The sequence below is a fragment of the Podarcis raffonei genome, chromosome 6 (assembly GCF_027172205.1).
Source record: "Podarcis raffonei isolate rPodRaf1 chromosome 6, rPodRaf1.pri, whole genome shotgun sequence".
In the NCBI taxonomy this organism is placed as follows: domain Eukaryota; kingdom Metazoa; phylum Chordata; class Lepidosauria; order Squamata; family Lacertidae; genus Podarcis; species Podarcis raffonei.
In genome coordinates, this window is record NC_070607.1 from 60,899,310 (window position 1) to 60,920,853 (window position 21,544).

Here is a 21,544-nt window from a genome sequence, read left to right on the forward strand (position 1 = left end):
TTGAGGGTCAAATAGAGGAGCAGGGTGGGCTACATTTGGGCCCTGAGCCTGAGGTTCCTATTCTATCAGCCCATAATCCACATGTCTATAATACTGCCAGCTAAACACACAGATATGCAGAGAACAGGTACATTCCTTTTTACCTTCAGTACTGTATGCTTGTTGAAACTTTGTCTTTTCAGTGGCTCGCTGTCCACCCCCTCAAGTAAGGAATGGAAGGATAGTAACTGGTTATTCAGACACCTACACATATAACAAAAGGGTGACTTTAGACTGCAATGCTGGCTACAAAATATCTGGAACAAGAGAGATTCATTGCCAGGTAGATGGTACATGGGACCCTCCTCTACCTCACTGTGAACTGGGCAAGTATAAATAAGAAGCATCCATATATATTCAAGCATGAATATGAGCCGGATACATAGATGCTCGTAGCTTCAATATTCAGGGAGCATTTGTAATTCTTTAGTTATAGAAGGAAGCAGGAATATCTGCAGTAAATGTTCAAACAAGTAGTAATATTGCTATACTTGCAGACAGATTGCCAGATCTCATGCGTATGGCATAGACAGCGGGACGTGCACGAAAGACATGGGTTCAAATCTTCAATCCTATCAACTTCACTAGTTGTCCTTGGGCCAGTCACTGACTATAATTGGACTTAACACAAAATCATGGTTTAACAGGGACTATTCTCCCCTCAGGCTTATGCACCCCCAAATCTCTAGCACAATCTATGCAAATGAAATTGGAGGTGTCAGTTTTAGAGTAACTGCAGTTTAGCATCCTATCCAAATTCTAAACTGTGGTTAAGATGAACTATGGTAAATTCAAACAGGGCAGCTCCATAGACTGAAGCTGGCTTATTTTCACTAACCATGGTTAAGGCAATTTATTGCAGGTTGTGTCCAGTGGTAGTCCTAATCCAAGTAAATGGATAGTACTGTAATACACACAAGTTAGTAGTGTCCATTAGTTTCAAAGGGTCTATTCAGAATAGGACTAGCATTGGATACAAATCTGTTTGTCCGTAAGATGCCTTGTGTTCCTTGGATGACAGGTGGAATGCCCTCCCCAGTGAGGCTCACCTGGCACCTTTGTTACAGATCTTTAGGTGCCTGGCAAAATCATTGCTGTTCTCCTAGGCCTTTGGCTAATTCAGCAATATATGTTCTTTAACACTGTTCATGGTTGTTGTTTTCTTTGTTATGTATTTTTGCGTTTTTATATTGTAAACTGCCCTGTGATCCTCAGATGAAGGGTGGTATAGAAATGTAATAAATAAATACATTAAAATATTTTAATTTTTTAATACATTTTCAGTTAAATCTGCCATTAATATGCTATTGTGAATGTTCTCTCCTATTTCATTTTTCTTTTAGTATCACAGTGCCCCTTGCCTCTGGATATACCCAATGGAAATCACAATGGTTTTCCTGGGGAAGTCTTTACTTCTCAGAAGTCTGTAACTTATTCCTGTGATCCTGGTTACTCACTTGTTGGAAAGGCATCTATTTCCTGCACAGCTTCGGGAGAGTGGAGCAGTCCTCTGCCACGTTGTGAAAGTATTTAAGATGACATTTTGTACAATCTCAGCAACAGAGGATATAATTGCTTTTTATCATCTGTACTGGTGTTAACACTGGTCTTTGTTCCTTACTGTCACCTGCACTTCTGCTAAAATTGGTGCTCCTTTTCGTTTTCATTTGAACAAGATTCTACTTTCTGAAGGAAGCCTTCTTGCCTCTAATAGTTTCCTTGACTCTGCTGTTTAACCAAGCTGGCATCCTCTTTCCTTGGTGGTACTTTTCCTGATCTGCTATTTAGATTCTAGTGAGTTTGTATTACTGTAGTTTTTGAATAACTTTCCCCTCCCCAGCATTCTGGGAATATTGCAACTTTTCCATTCAGCTTCCTTTTCTTAATCCCCTCATTTCTTTGGTTGAGTTCCTCATCTGAAGTACACTTTAATTGTGTTTGACTTGCTTGGCAATTGCTTGCTTACACAGACAGTATCGCCACTCACAGGGATTGGATCAGAGTTTGCCCTTTTAGGAACTTCTAGCTTGTATTATCTCCAGTACTAAATTACTCTTGGGGCCTGCAGCTCACCACCCACAGCAATTCAGAGAAGAAATCCACCCCTTTTGGGATTTCTGGTATGTCAGGCTCACTGAAAATTCACATTAGTACAAAAACAGAACTGTCTGCACCGCCCTAAATCTGGCACTGGGTTCAACTTTATGTCCTCTGTGATATACAGAGCAGCATCACCTCCAGCCACTAGTATAAGATAGTCTGCATTTGGAAGATGTAATCTGAGACACAATCCCAGATGTTGTGACAGGATTCATTTTTTAACTCCTTGATATACTTTACCCTCTCTTTCAACAGGGCAGTGCCCCCCACCTCAAGTGGTCGCTCACGGGAAATACAGCAGTCAGGAAGCAAAAGGTTTTACTAATGGGGGGTTTGTAGAATACACTTGCGATCCTGGATACAGCATTATAGGAGATGCCAGAATTTTTTGTACAGCATCTGGGTCTTGGAACTCCTCAGCGCCTAACTGCAAAGGTGAGTCAGCCTTTTTATTTCAAGCAGCATATGCAAATCATACGACAAGTCTGAAAACATTGGTAGGAAAGATATTTCATACATGACACACTATATGTTTTAAAAAATAGTTCGCGGTGGAAGGAAATAAGAAAGTATAGCTAATTTATGACTTTATATGTCTACAAGTAGTGTTTTGCTTTCTATAATAAACATTTGTCTCTTGGGGGAGCAGCTTCATCAATCGGCTAATTGAATACAAAATTCAATGAAATGGGACAGATGTAGATGTATTTTTCCTTGCTCCTACATCTCTTGAGAAGTCTCAGACTGCTCAAAGTTCTCCTAGCATGCTGGGGAAATGAAGTCTACCTCGCAGAAGACTCGCTTTCCACTGTGTAAGCTACTCAAGATCTGGGTGGTGAAGGGAAGGGCCTTGCTTTACCAGAGAGATCAGAATTTGCATTTATGCTGAGGTGCAGGTCCATGGTATTTTAGTATATAAAGGTAAGCAGCATTGTTTGTAAGTATGGAATATGAACCCCTAAGCATAGACTTCCTCTGTACAGAGAAGTTCCAGTTGTTCCGACAGGACTGAGAATAATTCAGAAATCTGTATGCAGAAAATGGGGGAGGGCAGCCTTGTTTTCTGTCCACTGTAGCTAATAATGTTGGTGATTTACAAATAATGGGTCAGGGTTTTATGAGCTCTGTGTATTCTTGTTGAATGACTGAAGTATAGCCACGTCATTAACCCTCTTATGGTGTGTTGCATGCTTTTTCCCATCAGAAAATATCCTCCATATTTCATATCAAAACTGTATATGTCGTCCCCCCCCCCCCCACTGACATGTTTTATTGTTGCTTTGTTGGTATTGGTCCATTAAGTCACTGTTTGTTGGGGTGAGTGCTTTTGTGAGTATGCATTGCTGTTGTCCTTTTGCCAACCCACTATTCTTGTTGCTGTTACCATCCCTGTGGCTGTCAGAAGGGCAGTACCTAAAACATTTCAAATTCTGCACTTCTGATTTCCACAGGGATGGCTAAAGTTTAAGTGGACAGCTATGGATGCATGCAACAACGACTGTTGTATGCACAACAAAGATCAAAAACACAAAGGGAAATAACAAGCACACAACTAAAGTTGTTTAATACAGCAATGTTTGAAAACTGAAGTTTTATTTTAAACCAAATTTAATCACACTATACTACGATCTAAAGTAGGAAGCTGACTTCTTATGTATGTTATTGTTGGATGTATTGCCTGTCTTGCTGAGGAACAAGATATTCTTCCCTTGTTGTTGTTGTTTTCCAGAGATACATTGCCCCTCACCTCCCAAAGTCCAGCATGGAAAGTACAGGGCTCTGGGATCAGAACAATATACCAGTGGAAAAATTGTAAAATACAGCTGTGACCCTGGTTATGTACTAATAGGAAGGGCAACTATATATTGCACAGCATCCGGTGTGTGGAGTCTCCCTGTCCCACGCTGTGAATGCAAGTATTCTGCTACACTGGATTTTCATTTTGGCTTTGTATAGGCTAATCAGTCAAAACAGATTTAAAATGCAAGTGAATGTTCATACAAGTACCTTATTTCTGCATTGAAAATTGTAGCTTCTGTTAAGTCCTTAAGGGAAGGGCACCTCAAATATTATGTGTGAGCCACATATATACAGCTCTGTTAATGGATCAAGGCCTGACCAATGGAGTGACCATTCTTTTCTTTTTTGGGGGTCTCATTTCCTTGCTATTCCTAGGCAGTCCAAGCTGAGACTTTCTAACTCCAAAATGTATGTTGCACTATCTTGCTATTGATCCATAAAGAGCTTTATATAACTGTAAAGGGTATGAGTTACTCGTGCGTAAAACTGCCGCCTCTCTGGGGCTTGGTGGCCTTGTTCACCCACTCTGACTGCTCAGCCCCTCTTTGCGTGACTGATTCAGTCGCTGGCAGAATCTGTCTGTGGGCGTTTCTTAGACCTCTTCCAGCATAAAAGTTGTTTCACTCCCAATCGTTTCCGTCTCTCACTGCGCGGGAGTCTTCTGCGCAGGGAGGGCGTGGGTAGTGGAGGACTTGCACTCTCCTCACTGATTTCCAGTGAAGAGTCCCGGAGCTCTCTCTCCACTTCCCCCATTTGCCCCCCTTCATCCCTGGTGTTACGCTGATTTCCTTCCCCCTCTACTGGGCTGCTTTTCCACCTGGTGCTCGGTCCTTCCCCAGCAGAGTCTGAGAGCCTCCCCTTCACCTCCCGCTCTGATGTCAGTTCCCTGACAATAACAATTTAAATTTTGAGCTTTACATTAAATGTATTAAGAAAACGGTTCTACAATATACTCCTTACTGCAGCTGACATACACTATGTAGTCTACTAGCTACTTTATATTTTCCTTTGCAGTCACTGGCTGTGTAAGTCCAAAAATTCAGAATGGAAGAATAACAAGATCTAAAGGGCAAGTTAAGCCCACAGAGACAATTACATTTGAATGTGACCCTGGCTATATCCTGAAAGGCAACCATACAATTCAGTGCCAGTTTGACAGCACATGGGATTCTCCCACACCCATCTGTGTAAGGGGTAGGTACTAAGCACAACTTTGACTGGATTTCATTTTTCTGTGATAAGCAAAAAAGTTAGTTAAATCTGTTGAAGTCCTCCTTGGGAGTTTCCAGATATGAGCCACAAAACATACAAACTTATCTAACAAAATTATCTAACTTGACACACTCCCACACACAAAAAAATCCCACTTACTTCCCTCCCAAATTAGGAATATGGGAAGCTGCCTTATATGGAGTAACACAGTTGTGTTTCAAGGGGGGGGCATTTCCAGCCTTACCTGGAAAAGTCAGGGATCTTCTTCATGAAACAAATGTTCTACAGTTCAGCTAAGGCCCTTCCCCTAAACACAAGAGGGGAAAACTCAGCAAGTTCTGTTTTTAATTGATTGAACTGAATTTTGAAATAGAAATCCAACCAATAATGATAGGCAATATCACTAGTAAAGGAAGGGAGATGCACTCAACCCTGGTTGGACAGAGATTGTGGATGAGGGGTTCCTAGATCTGGGAACAACCACTAGTTGCTTCAGATGTCTTGTCTTTGCCCAGGCTTTACCTGACCCACAAGTTCGGAACCAACTTTCTGTGTTTTAATCCCCATATTCCTGTTCGCTGGCACTGGTGGCCTTTTTCACAGGGCATAGTACATGCTGCCTTAAAGGCAATAGTTCACACGAGTTCACACAATGGTGCCCTTTTAAAACAATGTCAGCACCTCTGAACCAGGAATACTCTCTCTGAACCTGGATCTCTGTGGACCTTTAATGGCTGACAGGAAGAGCTTCTTGGAAGAATCTAGCATACCAGCTTAGCTCATTCCTATCTGCACATAGGAAGCAACTATGATTCCTTGTGGTAAATGTTTTATTTATTTTTACTTTTTTCTATCTTCCTCTTTTGCTCTCTTGTCAGAGACTCAGTGTCAGCCACCTGCAAAGATTGAAAATGGGAATCACAGCCACCATGAATTATCAGTGTTTACGAGTGGAATGTCTGTGAATTACAGGTGCAAACCTGGCTACTTTCTTACTGGAGAGGCAACTGTTCACTGTACAGCATCTGGTACATGGTCTTCCTCTGCTCCTCACTGCAAAAGTAAGATTCTTGGTCATAAGTTTTATTGGGATAGCTCTAGGAGTGAAGGCTACAAAATTTAGAACTGGTGTTCACTCATGATTCTTCCTTTCTACATTGAAAACCATTGATACAGACACATTCTTTTAGTAATGCTGCCTCAAACTGGAAGCACATATTTTAGAACTTTATCACACAGTTTTGTTTTGCGTAGGATTATGGAGAGTGTGAGCTGTCTGTTAGGAAAGTGTCCTCTGGACCAGAACCTCTGGACCAGAAATACTAGTTCTGAACCTGGATCTACATGGCAGACATGGGTTGGAACAATAGCCCATAATAGTAGGAGAAGAGGGCTGGTACTCCTGTGATCTCAAACCATGATTAATGGGGAAATAGGTAGCTTATGCTAGCCACAAAAACTAGAATCTACTATAGTGAAGGAGTTGTAATCCTCGGATCAAGAATTGGGAGGGTTTCTACTTGCTTTGAGATAAGCTTGATGCTCATATAGCTTTGCTTTAGAATTGCAGTGTCCCCCTCCTCTGCCTATTCCAAATGGTGATCACAATGGCCATGGAGAAGCTCATTTTGCTACAGGAAGATACATCAATTACACCTGTGACCGTGGCTACTTGTTACGTGGCAAGTCTTCCAGTCAGTGTACAGCCTCTGGAGCTTGGAGTCAACCTTTACCCCAGTGTGAAGGTTGGTATTTCCCTGCCTATCCTTGTTGGCTAAAAACACAGAGCAAGTGATACTTGGGAATTCTCAGTTAGCATCATTATATTGACTTCTGGTTTTCTTTTCTTTTTGCAGTAATGCGTTGTCCACCACCACCAAGCATTGAGCATGGAAAGAATATAGGAGAAGACCTCACCTATGGGAGTTCTGTAATATACATTTGTGATGCCGGCTATTCCCTCGAAGGAGAGTATTTGGTTACCTGTATTTTAGAAGGCTCCAACTCTGTGAACTGGACTAAACTTCCAAAATGCAAAGGTTATTTTCATTCAGTTGTACAACCAATGTCCCTGGTCCATAGATGTACAATTTTGTAGCCCTTGTAGTTAATGCACGTCTGCCTAAAGGGCAGTTGTCCTGGCTTAGGTCTTAGCTCTGATGATAGTTCTGCATTGAAACATTTCTCCACAGGGTGCCCTGCACCTCAAGCGATTGCCAATGGGGAACGTGACTCTGAAAGTCTGGAAGATTTTCCTTATGGCTCCTCTGTGACGTATCGTTGTGACCCTGACTACTTTCTTGCTGGAGCTGCGACAATACACTGCCTGTCTTCTGGAACATGGGATCAATCTGTTCCTCATTGTAAAAGCAGACATCGTAGGTGGCAATATATTTAGCTTTTCCAGATGAATAACAGTCCTACTATAAAAATATAATAAAATGATTATAAAAGAGATAAAGCACTTAAAATGATAAAACAAGTAAAAAAACCATTTTATACGGAGCAGAACAGCTCTAACTCAGTAAAAAAAGGGATATGGGACCCACAAAATACAATATTTTTAACTGTCAAAGGGTAAAGAAGTGCATTTTCAGCATGTGGCGAAAGCTATACATTAAAGATATTAAGCAAACATTTGTGGGGAGAGGGTGCCACAGTTTCTCTATCCATGCTCAAACCCCTCCCCCCAATATTGTCACAATTACTTGCCCCCACATCTATTTGTAATGGAAATGAGAAAACAAGTGTACTGAATTAGGTCATTTGAGATACTATCTGCATATAGGATACTATTATGATTCCTTGAGTTGAAGAATCTTTCTTATTTATTTTCTGCTAGATTCCACTTCTATTCCTCTGTCAGAGATTCAGTGCCAGCAACCCACAAAAATCCAAAATGGGGATCACAGCCACCAGGAACTGTCAGTGTTTACCAGTGGAATGTCTGTGAATTACACATGTGAGCCTGGCTACTCTCTGCATGGAGAGGCAACAATTTATTGCACACCATCTGGCACATGGTCTGCTCCTGCTCCCCACTGCAAAAGTAGGTTTCTGGATTGCAATACACGAGACATAGAGTGGCACAGTATTCTGTAAAAGCCGATGGAGAAGAGATCCAAACAGTATACATGTAGAAAACATGAAGTACACAAAGATGATGGAAGAATAACTTTGAATGGTCTTGACATTGTAACTACACTCTTTTCCTTTCAGAAATTCAATGCCGGCCACCCCCAAGTATCCAGAATGGGATTCACAGCAATGAGGGATCATCAGTGTTCACCAATGGAATGTTTGTTAAATACACCTGTGAGCCTGGCTACTCGCTTACTGGAGAGGGAACTATTTATTGCACAACCTCTGGCACATGGAGTGCTCCTGCCCCGCACTGTGAAGGTATGTGTCTTGCTCATAGGCACTAGTGGCTTTTTTTCAGCAGGGACATAACATGCTACCCAGAGCGTAGCACACAATGGTCCCCTTATAAAGAACCTCTGGACCAGAAATACTCGTTCTGAACCTGGATCTACATGGCAGACATGGGTTGGAACAATAGCCCATAATAGTAGGAGAAGAGGGCTGGTATTCCTGTGATCTCAAACCATGATTAATGGGGAAATAGGTAGCTTATGCTAGCTACAAAAACTAGAATCTACTATAGTGAAGGACTTGTAATACTCGGATCAAGAATTGGGAGGGTTTCTACTTGCTTTGAGATAAGCTTGATGCTCATATAGTTTTGCTTTAGAATTGCAGTGTCCCCCTCCTCTGCCTATTCCAAATGGTGATCACAATGGCCATGGAGAAGCTCATTTTGCTACAGGAAGATACGTCAATTACACCTGTGACCGTGGCTACTTGTTACGTGGCAAGGCTTCCAGTCAGTGTACAGCCTCTGGAGCTTGGAGTCAACCTTTACCCCAGTGTGAAGGTTGGTATTTCCCTGCCTATCCTTGTTGGCTAAAAACACAGAGCAAGTGATACTTGGGAATTCTCAGTTAGCATCATTATATCGACTTCTGGTTTTCTTTTCTTTTTGCAGTAATGCGTTGTCCACCACCACCAAGCATTGAGCATGGAAAGAATATAGGAGAAGACCTCACCTATGGGAGTTCTGTAATATACATTTGTGATGCCGGCTATTCCCTCGAAGGAGAGTATCTGGTTACCTGTATTTTAGAAGGCTCCAACTCTGTGAACTGGACTAAACTTCCAAAATGCAAAGGTTATTTTCATTCAGTTGTACAACCACTGTCCCTGGTCCATAGATGTACAATTTTGTAGCCCTTGTAGTTAATGCACGTCTGCCTAAAGGGCAGTTGTCCTGGCTTAGGTCTTAGCTCTGATGATAGTTCTGCATTGAAACATTTCTCCACAGGGTGCCCTGCACCTCAAGCGATTGCCAATGGGGAACGTGACTCTGAAAGTCTGGAAGATTTTCCTTATGGCTCCTCTGTGACGTATCGTTGTGACCCTGACTACTTTCTTACTGGAGCTGCGACAATACACTGCCTGTCTTCTGGAACATGGGATCAATCTGTTCCTCATTGTAAAAGCAGACAACGTAGGTGGCAATATATTTAGCTTTTCCAGATGAATAACAGTGCTACTATTAAAATATAATAAAATGATTATAAAAGAGATAAAGCACTTAAAATGATAAAACAAGTAAAAAAACCATTTTCTATGGAGCAGAACAGCTCTAACTCAGTAAAAAAAGGGATATGGGACCCACAAAATACAATATTTTTAACTGTCAAAGGGTAAAGAAGTGCAATTTCAGCATGTGGCGAAAGCTATACATTAAAGATATTAAGCAAACATTTGTGGGGAGAGGGTGCCACAGTTTCTCTATCCATGCTCAAACCCCTCCCCCCAATATTGTCACAATTACTTGCCCCCACATCTATTTGTAATGGAAATGAGAAAACAAGTGTACAGAATTAGGTCATTTGAGATACTATCTGCATATAGGATACTATTATGATTCCTTGAGTTGAAGAATCTTTCTTATTTATTTTCTGCTAGATTCCACTTCTATTCCTCTGTCAGAGATTCAGTGCCAGCAACCCACAAAAATCCAAAATGGGGATCACAGCCACCAGGAACTGTCAGTGTTTACCAGTGGAATGTCTGTGAATTACACATGTGAGCCTGGCTACTCTCTACATGGAGAGGCAACAATTTATTGCACACCATCTGGCACATGGTCTGCTCCTGCTCCTCACTGCAAAAGTAGGTTTCTGGATTGCAATACACGAGACATAGGGTGGCACAGTATTCTGTAAAAGCCGATGGAGAAGAGATCCAAACAGTATACATGTAGAAAACATGAAGTACACAAAGATGATGGAAGAATAACTTTGAATGGTCTTGACATTGTAACTACACTCTTTTGCTTTCAGAAATTCAATGCCGGCCACCCCCAAGTATCCAGAATGGGATTCACAGCAATGAGGGATCATCAGTGTTCACCAATGGAATGTTTGTTAAATACACCTGTGAGCCTGGCTACTCGCTTACTGGAGAGGGAACTATTTATTGCACAACCTCTGGCACATGGAGTGCTCCTGCCCCGCACTGTGAAGGTATGTGTCTTGCTCATAGGCACTAGTGGCTTTTTTTCAGCAGGGACATAACATGCTACCCAGAGCGTAGCACACAATGGTCCCCTTATAAAGAACCTCTGGACCAGAAATACTCGTTCTGAACCTGGATCTACATGGCAGACATGGGTTGGAACAATAGCCCATAATAGTAGGAGAAGAGGGCTGGTATTCCTGTGATCTCAAACCATGATTAATGGGGAAATAGGTAGCTTATGCTAGCTACAAAAACTAGAATCTACTATAGTGAAGGACTTGTAATACTCGGATCAAGAATTGGGAGGGTTTCTACTTGCTTTGAGATAAGCTTGATGCTCATATAGTTTTGCTTTAGAATTGCAGTGTCCCCCTCCTCTGCCTATTCCAAATGGTGATCACAATGGCCATGGAGAAGCTCATTTTGCTACAGGAAGATACGTCAATTACACCTGTGACCGTGGCTACTTGTTACGTGGCAAGGCTTCCAGTCAGTGTACAGCCTCTGGAGCTTGGAGTCAACCTTTACCCCAGTGTGAAGGTTGGTATTTCCCTGCCTATCCTTGTTGGCTAAAAACACAGAGCAAGTGATACTTGGGAATTCTCAGTTAGCATCATTATATCGACTTCTGGTTTTCTTTTCTTTTTGCAGTAATGCGTTGTCCACCACCACCAAGCATTGAGCATGGAAAGAATATAGGAGAAGACCTCACCTATGGGAGTTCTGTAATATACATTTGTGATGCCGGCTATTCCCTCGAAGGAGAGTATCTGGTTACCTGTATTTTAGAAGGCTCCAACTCTGTGAACTGGACTAAACTTCCAAAATGCAAAGGTTATTTTCATTCAGTTGTACAACCACTGTCCCTGGTCCATAGATGTACAATTTTGTAGCCCTTGTAGTTAATGCACGTCTGCCTAAAGGGCAGTTGTCCTGGCTTAGGTCTTAGCTCTGATGATAGTTCTGCATTGAAACATTTCTCCACAGGGTGCCCTGCACCTCAAGCGATTGCCAATGGGGAACGTGACTCTGAAAGTCTGGAAGATTTTCCTTATGGCTCCTCTGTGACGTATCGTTGTGACCCTGACTACTTTCTTGCTGGAGCTGCGACAATACACTGTCTGTCTTCTGGAACATGGGATCAATCTGTTCCTCATTGTAAAAGCAGACATCGTAGGTGGCAATATATTTAGCTTTTCCAGATGAATAACAGTGCTACTATTAAAATATAATAAAATGATTATAAAAGAGATAAAGCACTTAAAATGATAAAACAAGTAAAAAAACCATTTTCTATGGAGCAGAACAGCTCTAACTCAGTAAAAAAAGGGATATGGGACCCACAAAATACAATATTTTTAACTGTCAAAGGGTAAAGAAGTGCATTTTCAGCATGTGGCGAAAGCTATACATTAAAGATATTAAGCAAACATTTGTGGGGAGAGGGTGCCACAGTTTCTCTATCCATGCTCAAACCCCTCCCCCCAATATTGTCACAATTACTTGCCCCCACATCTCTTTGTAATAGAAATGAGAAAACAAGTGTACTGAATTAGGTAATTTGAGATACTATCTGCATATAGGATACTATTATGATTCCTTGAGTTGAAGAATCTTTCTTATTTATTTTCTGCTAGATTCCACTTCTATTCCTCTGTCAGAGATTCAGTGCCAGCAACCCACAAAAATCCAAAATGGGGATCACAGCCACCAGGAACTGTCAGTGTTTACCAGTGGAATGTCTGTGAATTACACATGTGAGCCTGGCTACTCTCTGCATGGAGAGGCAACAATTTATTGCACCCCATCTGGCAAATGGTCTGCCCCTTCTCCTCACTGCAAAAGTAGGTTTCTGGATTGCAATAAACGAGACATAGGGTGGCACAGTATTCTGTACAAGCCGATGGAGAAGAGATCCAAACTGTATACATGTAGAAAACATGTCTGCCCCTGCTCCTCACTGCAAAAGCAGGTTTCTGGATTTCAGGATCTTTCAGAATGGTTCAAAGAGTGCAAGCATCTAAATTTTGTTTCGCTCTTTACCCATTATTCTTCCTCTCTTCATTGGAAAATTTTTGATTCAGACACATTCTTACATTAATGCTTCTTGAAACTGGATGGACATATTTTGGAACTGTATCACACAGAGTTTTGTTTTGCATAGGATAATAGAGGGTGTGAGCTGTCCATTAGGAAAGACAAAGCCAGATTGGCAAGTGGTGAAAGCAAGTGCTTGCTTTATCAGTGGAAGTCCCGCCAAGACCAGTGTGTTGGACAATGCCTCCACAAGAGTTCAGCCAGATTAGCAAAGGTTACATCTGGGGAGGCTGCTGTATGATTTAATGCCCTTCTGAAAATGTTTATGGGTCCTGGAACAATTTATGCAATGGCAGGGGTGCCTGTGACTGAAACCCTAAATTACTAACGTCAATACTCACAACATATTATTAACTGTACTGCAGTGGGTGCCGGTACTAGATTAAAGGATTCTTTAATTTAAGCATAATTTAATTTAATTAAAGCAACATCTATCCTTCTGATTTTTCAGACCTATTATGTTAGGCTTCTCCACTTAATTATTTATTAAAAGTACAAAAATAATTGCTAGTACAGCTATTGAATACACAAGAAAAGGAAAACTTTTAAAGGGCTCAAACCGAACTACTGCACAATTTAAAGACTGGACTCCTTACTTAGATACTATATTCTGAAAGTTATTTTATTATGTATATTACCAACCAAAGAGTTTATTGTATTAACCAGAGGCCATAAGAATTTCATTGCAATTTGACAAACAGCAAACCATAACATACAGCATACAACAATTACATAATGCAGGGCATCAAGGATTTCAAGGAAGGTAGTAAGAGTTCATACCTAGCTTAACTTCTGTTAGACCTCTGAATCCCCAGTGCAACGTATTGCAATATTGTCTAGCTCTCGCTCTCTAAATCTTTCTTGAACCCAGAGCGTAAGGTATCACTTTATGTGTCACAAATCTGTTAGCATCACACAAAAGAAAGTGAGCCATTTTTGCCATAGTAAACCTGCTTCCAGGAATTCCAGCAAGAGTTTCAGTAATCGGTTTCTTGGATCCCTGTACAAAAGGCAGATTAACAAGTAATGTGTGATGCCTTCCACCTGTGCTTGGCCACAGACTGTCGTCATATGGAACCCTATTGTAGTGCCCCCCCAAGACCACCATGGGCATCTGCTTGAACTTGAGCTCCATTTTTTAAGGCAGCAGGCATGAGTTTGGGCAAATAACATGCTCTGAAATGTTCCATTCATTTTCCAAAATGAGAACCATGGCAAGAATTTGGTGTTATGTACTGAAGTTATCACCCTGGGCCAGCAGGGGGATACTGTAGATAGTTTTCACTCAGGTCCACATATGTAAATAAGGGATTGAAAGTGATGTTCAGTGATTGGATAGTTACAGAAAGCTGTTACAGTTGCGTTGTAGTGGAGTTCTATATAAGCAGGCTGGCTGAACCCTTCAGTTCAGTTCTGTTCTGGCGTGTGAATAAACAAGAGCTGTTTGAAGAATCGCTGTGTCATCTGAAATGTTCACCCACAACTTAACTTTTGGAATTCCTGATTAAATGTAAATCCCTTCTGGATTCTGTCCAGAAGGTTATGTATAATAGTGTTGGAGATATTTTCTCCCTCACTGACTGACTAGTGCAGAGGAACATGACTTTCTATTTCTCTTTTCAGTGATACAGTGCCCCTCGCCTCCAAATGTCCAGCATGGAAATTACAGTGCACCAGAATCAATACAATATACCAATGGAAATTCTGTAAATTACAGCTGTCAACCTGGTTATGTACTAATAGGGGAGGCAACACTGAATTGCACAGCATCTGGTGTGTGGAGTCTTCCTGTCCCACACTGTGAAGGTAAGTGTGTATATAATTCCTCCACAGCCATAAAGGACCCTAGCTGCCACTGCTGGCCAGCAGTATTTATCCAGTTTATCAAACTGTCTTCCTTTTCTGAGGTCCTCTCAAAAAAGCTGCTATTGCAGCTCTAATTACAAGAACAAGCCTGATGAGCATTCCAGGTAGCTACTTCTCCAAATCCCAAATTATTTCCAGATTAAGTTCCTACTGCCAAAATAAGGAGGGTTTGAAATTTGCAGGCCCCAATACTGTAAGATGCATGATCAGTGTTTTGTACTCCAATATGCTTTAAAAGAAGATGGCTATAGATGACTTGGACAAGTGAGCCAAGCCATGCACTCTAGAGGAAGAGAAAAAAAGGGTTTTCTGCAGTTTTTCTAAACTCACAATATATTACAGTGGTACCTCGGTTTACAAACTTAATCCGTTCCGGAAGTCCTTTCTTAAACCGAAACCATTCTTAAACTGAAGCGTGCTTTCCCTAATGACGCCTCCTGCCGCCGGTGCCCTTCCACCATTCGGCTTCCGTTCTTAGACCGAGGTAAAGTTCTCAAACAGGGACACTATTTTCAATTTTGCGGAGTTCGTAAATTGAATCGTTCTTAAACCAGACTGTTCTTAAACTGAGTTACCACTGAATTAAGTTTATCAGTCACAGGAGCCAAAGTAAATTATCAAAAAGTAAATTTTAGATAATTCCCATCATCACCTCTTTTTCCTGATATGCCATTTTCATTACCTTTGATTTTCAGCAGTAGGCTGCATCCTCCCACAGATTTCTGGTGGCAAGAAGGAAAACTCAGAAATTGTGATTCAGATTGGAGCTAATGTGACTCTGGAATGTGAAGATGGTTATGCCTTGAAAGGCAGTTCTCGTGTTCAGTGTCAGCCTGATTTTACATGGGATCCTCCTGTGCCAGTTTGTAACCAAGGTGAGCAACAGAAAGGAAGGGTTTCTGTTGATGACAAATCTGAATTTCGTTGAAGTTTGTATTGATGAAAGATTTGTATTGCCATCCAGCAAGTGAATTTAGAAAATAACAGTAAAAGCTAATGGCTTTATTCCACAATAAAGCCCTGTCTTGATTTCCTCTGGGCACCACAAGTGACACATACATCAAGAATATACGTCCTGTCTGGAGAGAATGGGAGGGCCGGTAGGCCTGAATCCCATCTGTTCTCCTTTAGTGAGCTACTGCACAGTCCACAGCTAAAAAGGCTAGAGGCAAAATGATACCAAGCTGCCGGGGATGGGCAGAAGGATAGTATATTTCCTATAGTATTTCTTACTGATTTGGTAGACTTGTTAAACTTGCCAAAGTCTGATCATGCTTGATTTGATCATTAGTGACATAATAATAGTGAAAGGGCATATTGAGAGACCATTGATCAATTGACTGTCATATGGACATTTATTTAAGTTTCCTAAGGTGAATATATTTCCTCAGTAATAAAAAAAAAAATCCATGCATTGCTTGACAATTACTAATGCCATTGTTACATCCACCAACATATTTACTTTAAGTTTTATTTGATAGATAAATCAGTTTCTTAATTATATAAAACTATGTGCTTAGAAAGCTTTCAATGTTTCTTGATCAATAGTAATACAGCTCACTCCTTATGTTTCATTTTGCACTTTAGGTTTTTATATCTCCGTTGCCACAGGCATTGGTAAGTAACTTCCAGAGAATTCCATCTGATTCTTTATAAATGTAGGATGCTACAACTCCACAAAACATATATAGAATGGCTTAAGCCTATTAGTGCCAGTGGTGGCTGTTGGCTCATTGGGACTGGTAGGGTGAAAGGCAGAGAGGCCAACAGTAGGTGGAGCCAGAGCCAATGAGAGGCTGAACCGACTGAACCGGTTTGTCCCCATCCTCCTCACTACTGAATTCTATGAACATGGAGGAGGAGGAAGCTGATAACTGCTGCCACCTCCTGTAAGAACGCAGGCAGACAGGGGCCAGCTAAGGGTAGAATGAGATTGGTGGGGCAATACCCCATTTTCCTTAATGGTCCAGCCTTTGCTAATTTTCTGTCTCATAGTTTAGCACATATTTTCCAGAATCATCTATACTAATAACAAACTCAGGTGCTGCATTGTGACAGCAATGGAGGCAAGGCAGGATTACTGAGAAACGAGAAGAAGTGGTAGCAGTATGCTTGGCTGGCAAAACACCAAGATAGCAGGTAGAAAAGAAACATTTAGGAGAGTACACTAATGTGGGGTATTACTTACATTTGAGAGATATGGTACGGGGGATTATTGGTTTGTTTTTGTTATTTTCATTATGCAATTTGTGTTTTTAATATTGTAATTTTATGTTGTGAACCACCCTGAGATCTACAGATAAAGGGTGGTATACAATTTTAACAACAACAGCAGCAATGATGATGGACTGGCATCTGAAGCAGTGTATTTGGAAGGGGACAACTCCACTTTCACTATCACAGGAATGTTGTGTCTCTATTCCCTCTCATTGTTACATATTACTTCAAAGACAAATGTATTAAGTATTTTAAATGTATTTTATTCTACTCTAGCAACAGGCTCAGAGAAGTATTTTATCCTCACAATAACTCAGTGAGGTCCTTTAACATGACAGAGTAATTTGACTAAAGTTACTCAAACCTGAGGTTCCCTTTCCAAATCCAACGCTCTTAACACCCCACCTTCTATTATGCTGGCTCTCAGATAAGAAATACAGAAGATATGCAAAGATCACCACCACGTCTTACACATTTGAGTACAGTTATAAGAGCTGTTCTAGGTTTCCATTAAAAAAACCAACCTGGAGGAAGCTCAGATGGCCACTTTTATTATACAGCTATTTTGTCAGGAACAGAGTCAAAACATGCCATGACTCAAGAGCAGAAATGTTGCATTGGATTGCTTTATTTCCCTTTCAACCTAATCCTAAACGGTTATATTCAGAATTCTAGGTAAACTAGGATTTCAACTTGTTTAAAAATATATAATTTAATCTAGAATTTAAATGAACATTTATCAAAACCCAAAAACATTTTTGTAAATGTCAAAATTTACGAGAGCGCACTCATTCATATTCATAAATCTCATATATAGCGCAGGATTCAAGAAACTGTAATTAGCTCATAGCTGTCTTCAAATAAAGGTTGCAGAATTATTGACTATGAAATTAGAAAGATGTTTTGTCACGGATATAAAAATGAAAACCATGCCAATTAATGGGTTAAGTTTTAGATTTTTTTCTTTTGGATTGTGTAGTGTAAATGATTTCTGGTGAATTATTGTAGTATTTTTATTAAAGAACTTTTTGTTTGTTTTCCAAAATATTATGGTTTTATAACGTTGCTTTAGCAACTACGGGATACAAACATTCATTCTTTGGTTTCAACAGGCTCTCTGGTTGGCGCCTTGCTTCTTTTGGTTATTGCTGGTGTTTTCTGTGTAATTGTAATTGTTTTGAAGCGGAACAAAGCGTAAGGCACATTACTTTATTTTTAAGACTTATTTGTATTACTCGGTACTAAGTTACACACATTTGCTGACCGATCCGTGTCCCAACCCCTGCACAAAAGTACAAGCGGTGTCTTTTAGCTCTACCAGGACAAAAGCCATAGCCTTTTACACAAATGCAAATGCATCATTTGCCTTCTGTTTTGGGGAAATGGCCATGGGGTGATATCAGCCATCCTCTACCTTAGGCATCCCCAACCTTCAGCCCTCCAGATTGTTTGGACTACAATTCCCATCATCCCTGACCACTGGTCCTGTTAGCTAGGGATTATGGGAGTTGTAGGCCAAAACATCTGGAGGGCCACAGGTTGGGGATGCCTGCTGTACCTGGTGCCCTCCATGTGTTTTGGGCAATAACTTGCATCAACCCACCTGCTTCATCAGATTGTTCATTTCTTTTGCACTGTAATTAAAGGAACATTGGCTATATATTTAAAATTACTTTCTTTTTCTGTAAGAGATGCTTTTAAATAGAACCCCCATTAACAGGGCATGCCAAGATTTCACACTTCTGTAAATTTACACTGATCTTTCAGTAGTTTGAAGAATTAGTTGTTATCTTGGCAAACAGCCACATCTCCATGTTGGGAAAGATAATGGGGTTAGAAGAATCTGAGGAAAGGATAATCTGTGCTGCAAAAATCACCTCCCTCCCTCCTGCCCCATCTCCAGCTGGATTGTCCTGTGAACAGAGTTCCACTCACAGGAACTCTGGATCCCAAGCATTTTTTTTAAAAAAAATTAGTTTATTTAATTGAATCCCGAACTCTTCTACTTGATTCTTTAATACTGTTTTCTATTTCTTAAGTAAATATACTCCTGCAAGCAACAGAATATATGAAAGTCCAGATGTTCAAGTAGCATGATCCAACTCTGAAAAAGGCTTCGTTTTTGCAGTAATAGGTAATACTTTGATTTAGATAATTTTGTCCACATTCAAAATGCCCCAGTTGAATGTTAAAAAGGAGACCCTGAGTCCGATGCTAAAAAACAGGGGTGGGGAAATTATGATCCTCTAGATATTGCTGTATTACACTTCCATCATCGCTGACCATTGACTTAGACAATTGGGGCTGATGGAGTTCAGCATCCTCTGGAAGGCCACAGGTTCCTCACAACAGCTGACTCCCTTCTCTCCCCCGCCCCCGATAGTATGCCTTTATTTCTTATATATGCATGTAACGCATGCAGTAATATTGCCCCCGTTCTAAAGATAACTGTATGCAGCAAGATAAAATGTATTTATTTATTTATATGTAAATAAGAGGGCAAGAGGCAGAGGCTCCGGGTGTGGCGCTGCTTCAGCGAGGCGGGCGAGGGCACCTGTGGCCACAGCAGGTGGAGGCTCCAGGTGCGGCACTGCTTTGGCATGGCATGGCGGAGGTGAGCAAGGGCAGCGAGCTGATGCCAGGAGGCGCTGTGTCCAGCCTCTGCCTCTTCCCTGGCGCCCTCCAGAACTTGGTGCCCTGCAACACTTGCCTCTATGGGCAAGACACACCTGATACTCAGACCTGCTAAACAGTGGCCCCATGTCCCTTCAGACCTGGGACTCTTTGTTTGGATTGCCCATCATCATTCCTTGCTACTGTTCATGTGGCACTTACTCCAGCATTTAGGAGGTCTCTCGTTGAGAAGGAATTCTGAAGTAACCAGATTTAGCTTCATGAATACATTAGCAGTTAGAATCATCAAGGTGAACATGTGCCTGGATGAAATAGTGCAAATTCACTGTACATAAAAGGAACATTTACTGAATACTGCTACTGTTATTCCCACCTAAATTACAGGTGAAAGTAACTGGATGAACAGATGCCAACAAATATACCTGCTTCTTTGGACCACTTGACACAATCACTGCTTGGAAAGTGAAAACAAATATTTTGCCACATGCAGAAGAGGAACACATTCATGTTTCAGTTTTTGCACTGCCCCTTTCAGATAGAAATAATCACTGTGGTTTTGATATGCTAACTTTTTTTGTATTTTCAAAATATATAATATAATACTACTTGTAAGCTACCTTGTAGGATTAATATTCTGAAAGATCAGAAATAAATAACTGTTATAAATAAAATAAAATTTAAAAATTATGTATTTTGTTCTTAATTCACAGCCAACTTGTATTTGACATAATTGACTTATTGCAGCAGGTACTGAAATTCTTTGACGATTGTGGCTGTTTTCATTAAACAGCTGTATGTATCATAAATGGAGCTGACGCCTGCAAGAGAAGTTTGGCTTGGAAGTTTCAGAGATATAACCGGTCTACTCAATGAAGTCACTCTACAGATGTGAACATTGAGCTTTATTGTTTCTGTCAGCTTTTGGCCTAATTGGTTCTCTCCCCACCACTCTCTTCTCTTTGTACTGTACTAGGGTATGTGTGGCCCACCAAAGCTTATGCCACAAAATATGTGTTGGACTTAAAAATGCCACAAGATTCCTTAGGTGTATTTTGTAAATAAACTTGTAACGAAAGATGAACTGCAATACTCATTGATTAAAATAGCCTCATATGGCCTGTGGCTAGCACAATAAAAATTCTTATAAAAAGTGATTTAAAAAAAAAAAAAAGCCTGCGGTTTCCCACCACACCAAAACACACCCAGCTCCCTTTGCTGCTCCAAGAACATAAAAGTTGTGCCCCACTCTGTCCCCCGGCCCATGTTTGTTGTTGTTTAGTTGTTTAGTTGTGTCCGACTCTTCGTGACCCCATGGACCAGAGCACGCCAGGCACTCCTGTCTTCCACTGCCTCCTGCAGTTTGGTCAAACCAGACCATATTATTGAACTACAACTCCCATGATTCCTGATTAATGGCCATGCTGGTGGGCTGATGGGAGGTCTCACCCCACACCATCAGGAAGGCCAAGGCTTCCTTCCAACTGTCACCTTATTTTCCTTGTTGCCGCTACGTGCTGCCTTTCCTTCCTCAACCTGTCTAATACTTAGGGTTGCCATATGTCCAGAACACCCTAGAAATAGCCAGTATTCTGTCCTTGTAAACGGCCTAAGGGCGGAAACAGCTGAAATATCCATGAAAATCCGGAGATAATGCAGCCCATATCGGTAGTGTAGATCTGGGCGATTTTCACACACACAAAAAATCGCAAGAAAAGCTAAACAACTTTGGGCAAAACTAAAAAACAACAACTCAACAACTTGCCCCAAACAAAAAAAGAAGCTCAATCACCTTTGTGTCCGGATTTTCTCGCCTTGACTGTAGCCTGGAAAGCAGGTGGGCGGGGCAAAGGGGGCGTAGCCCTTAGCCAAGCCGCCCACCTCTCCTATCCCACCCAATCGTAGCGCGCTCTCGGGCGGGGGCGGCGCCTCCTGCCGCGCCCAACTCCCAGCACGAGCTCAACTGTTTTGCGCACGCTGGACCTCGCCGCCT

General features: G+C 41.2%; 1 protein-coding gene across 1 annotated transcript in view; it reads left to right on the top strand.

Moving 5' to 3' along the window:
• CR1 (complement C3b/C4b receptor 1 (Knops blood group)) overlaps nucleotides 1-20,241 on the top strand; it is a 43,066-nt gene extending 22,825 nt beyond the window's left edge. The window contains exons 14-39 of the mRNA XM_053390996.1: nucleotides 183-365; nucleotides 1,383-1,565; nucleotides 2,395-2,654; nucleotides 3,778-4,092; nucleotides 4,923-5,133; nucleotides 6,030-6,212; nucleotides 6,714-6,896; nucleotides 7,008-7,190; nucleotides 7,344-7,529; nucleotides 7,994-8,113; nucleotides 8,344-8,553; nucleotides 8,906-9,088; nucleotides 9,200-9,382; nucleotides 9,536-9,721; nucleotides 10,186-10,392; nucleotides 10,563-10,745; nucleotides 11,098-11,280; nucleotides 11,392-11,574; nucleotides 11,728-11,913; nucleotides 12,378-12,584; nucleotides 14,461-14,643; nucleotides 15,399-15,578; nucleotides 16,291-16,320; nucleotides 18,033-18,114; nucleotides 18,960-19,054; nucleotides 19,939-20,241. Coding sequence (XP_053246971.1) covers nucleotides 183-365; nucleotides 1,383-1,565; nucleotides 2,395-2,654; nucleotides 3,778-4,092; nucleotides 4,923-5,133; nucleotides 6,030-6,212; nucleotides 6,714-6,896; nucleotides 7,008-7,190; nucleotides 7,344-7,529; nucleotides 7,994-8,113; nucleotides 8,344-8,553; nucleotides 8,906-9,088; nucleotides 9,200-9,382; nucleotides 9,536-9,721; nucleotides 10,186-10,392; nucleotides 10,563-10,745; nucleotides 11,098-11,280; nucleotides 11,392-11,574; nucleotides 11,728-11,913; nucleotides 12,378-12,584; nucleotides 14,461-14,643; nucleotides 15,399-15,578; nucleotides 16,291-16,320; nucleotides 18,033-18,114; nucleotides 18,960-19,017 — 4,451 coding nt within the window. The 3' untranslated portion in view covers nucleotides 19,018-19,054; nucleotides 19,939-20,241. The remainder of the gene's footprint in view (nucleotides 1-182; nucleotides 366-1,382; nucleotides 1,566-2,394; nucleotides 2,655-3,777; nucleotides 4,093-4,922; nucleotides 5,134-6,029; nucleotides 6,213-6,713; nucleotides 6,897-7,007; nucleotides 7,191-7,343; nucleotides 7,530-7,993; nucleotides 8,114-8,343; nucleotides 8,554-8,905; nucleotides 9,089-9,199; nucleotides 9,383-9,535; nucleotides 9,722-10,185; nucleotides 10,393-10,562; nucleotides 10,746-11,097; nucleotides 11,281-11,391; nucleotides 11,575-11,727; nucleotides 11,914-12,377; nucleotides 12,585-14,460; nucleotides 14,644-15,398; nucleotides 15,579-16,290; nucleotides 16,321-18,032; nucleotides 18,115-18,959; nucleotides 19,055-19,938) is intronic.
• The last annotated feature ends 1,303 nt before the right edge of the window (nucleotides 20,242-21,544 follow it).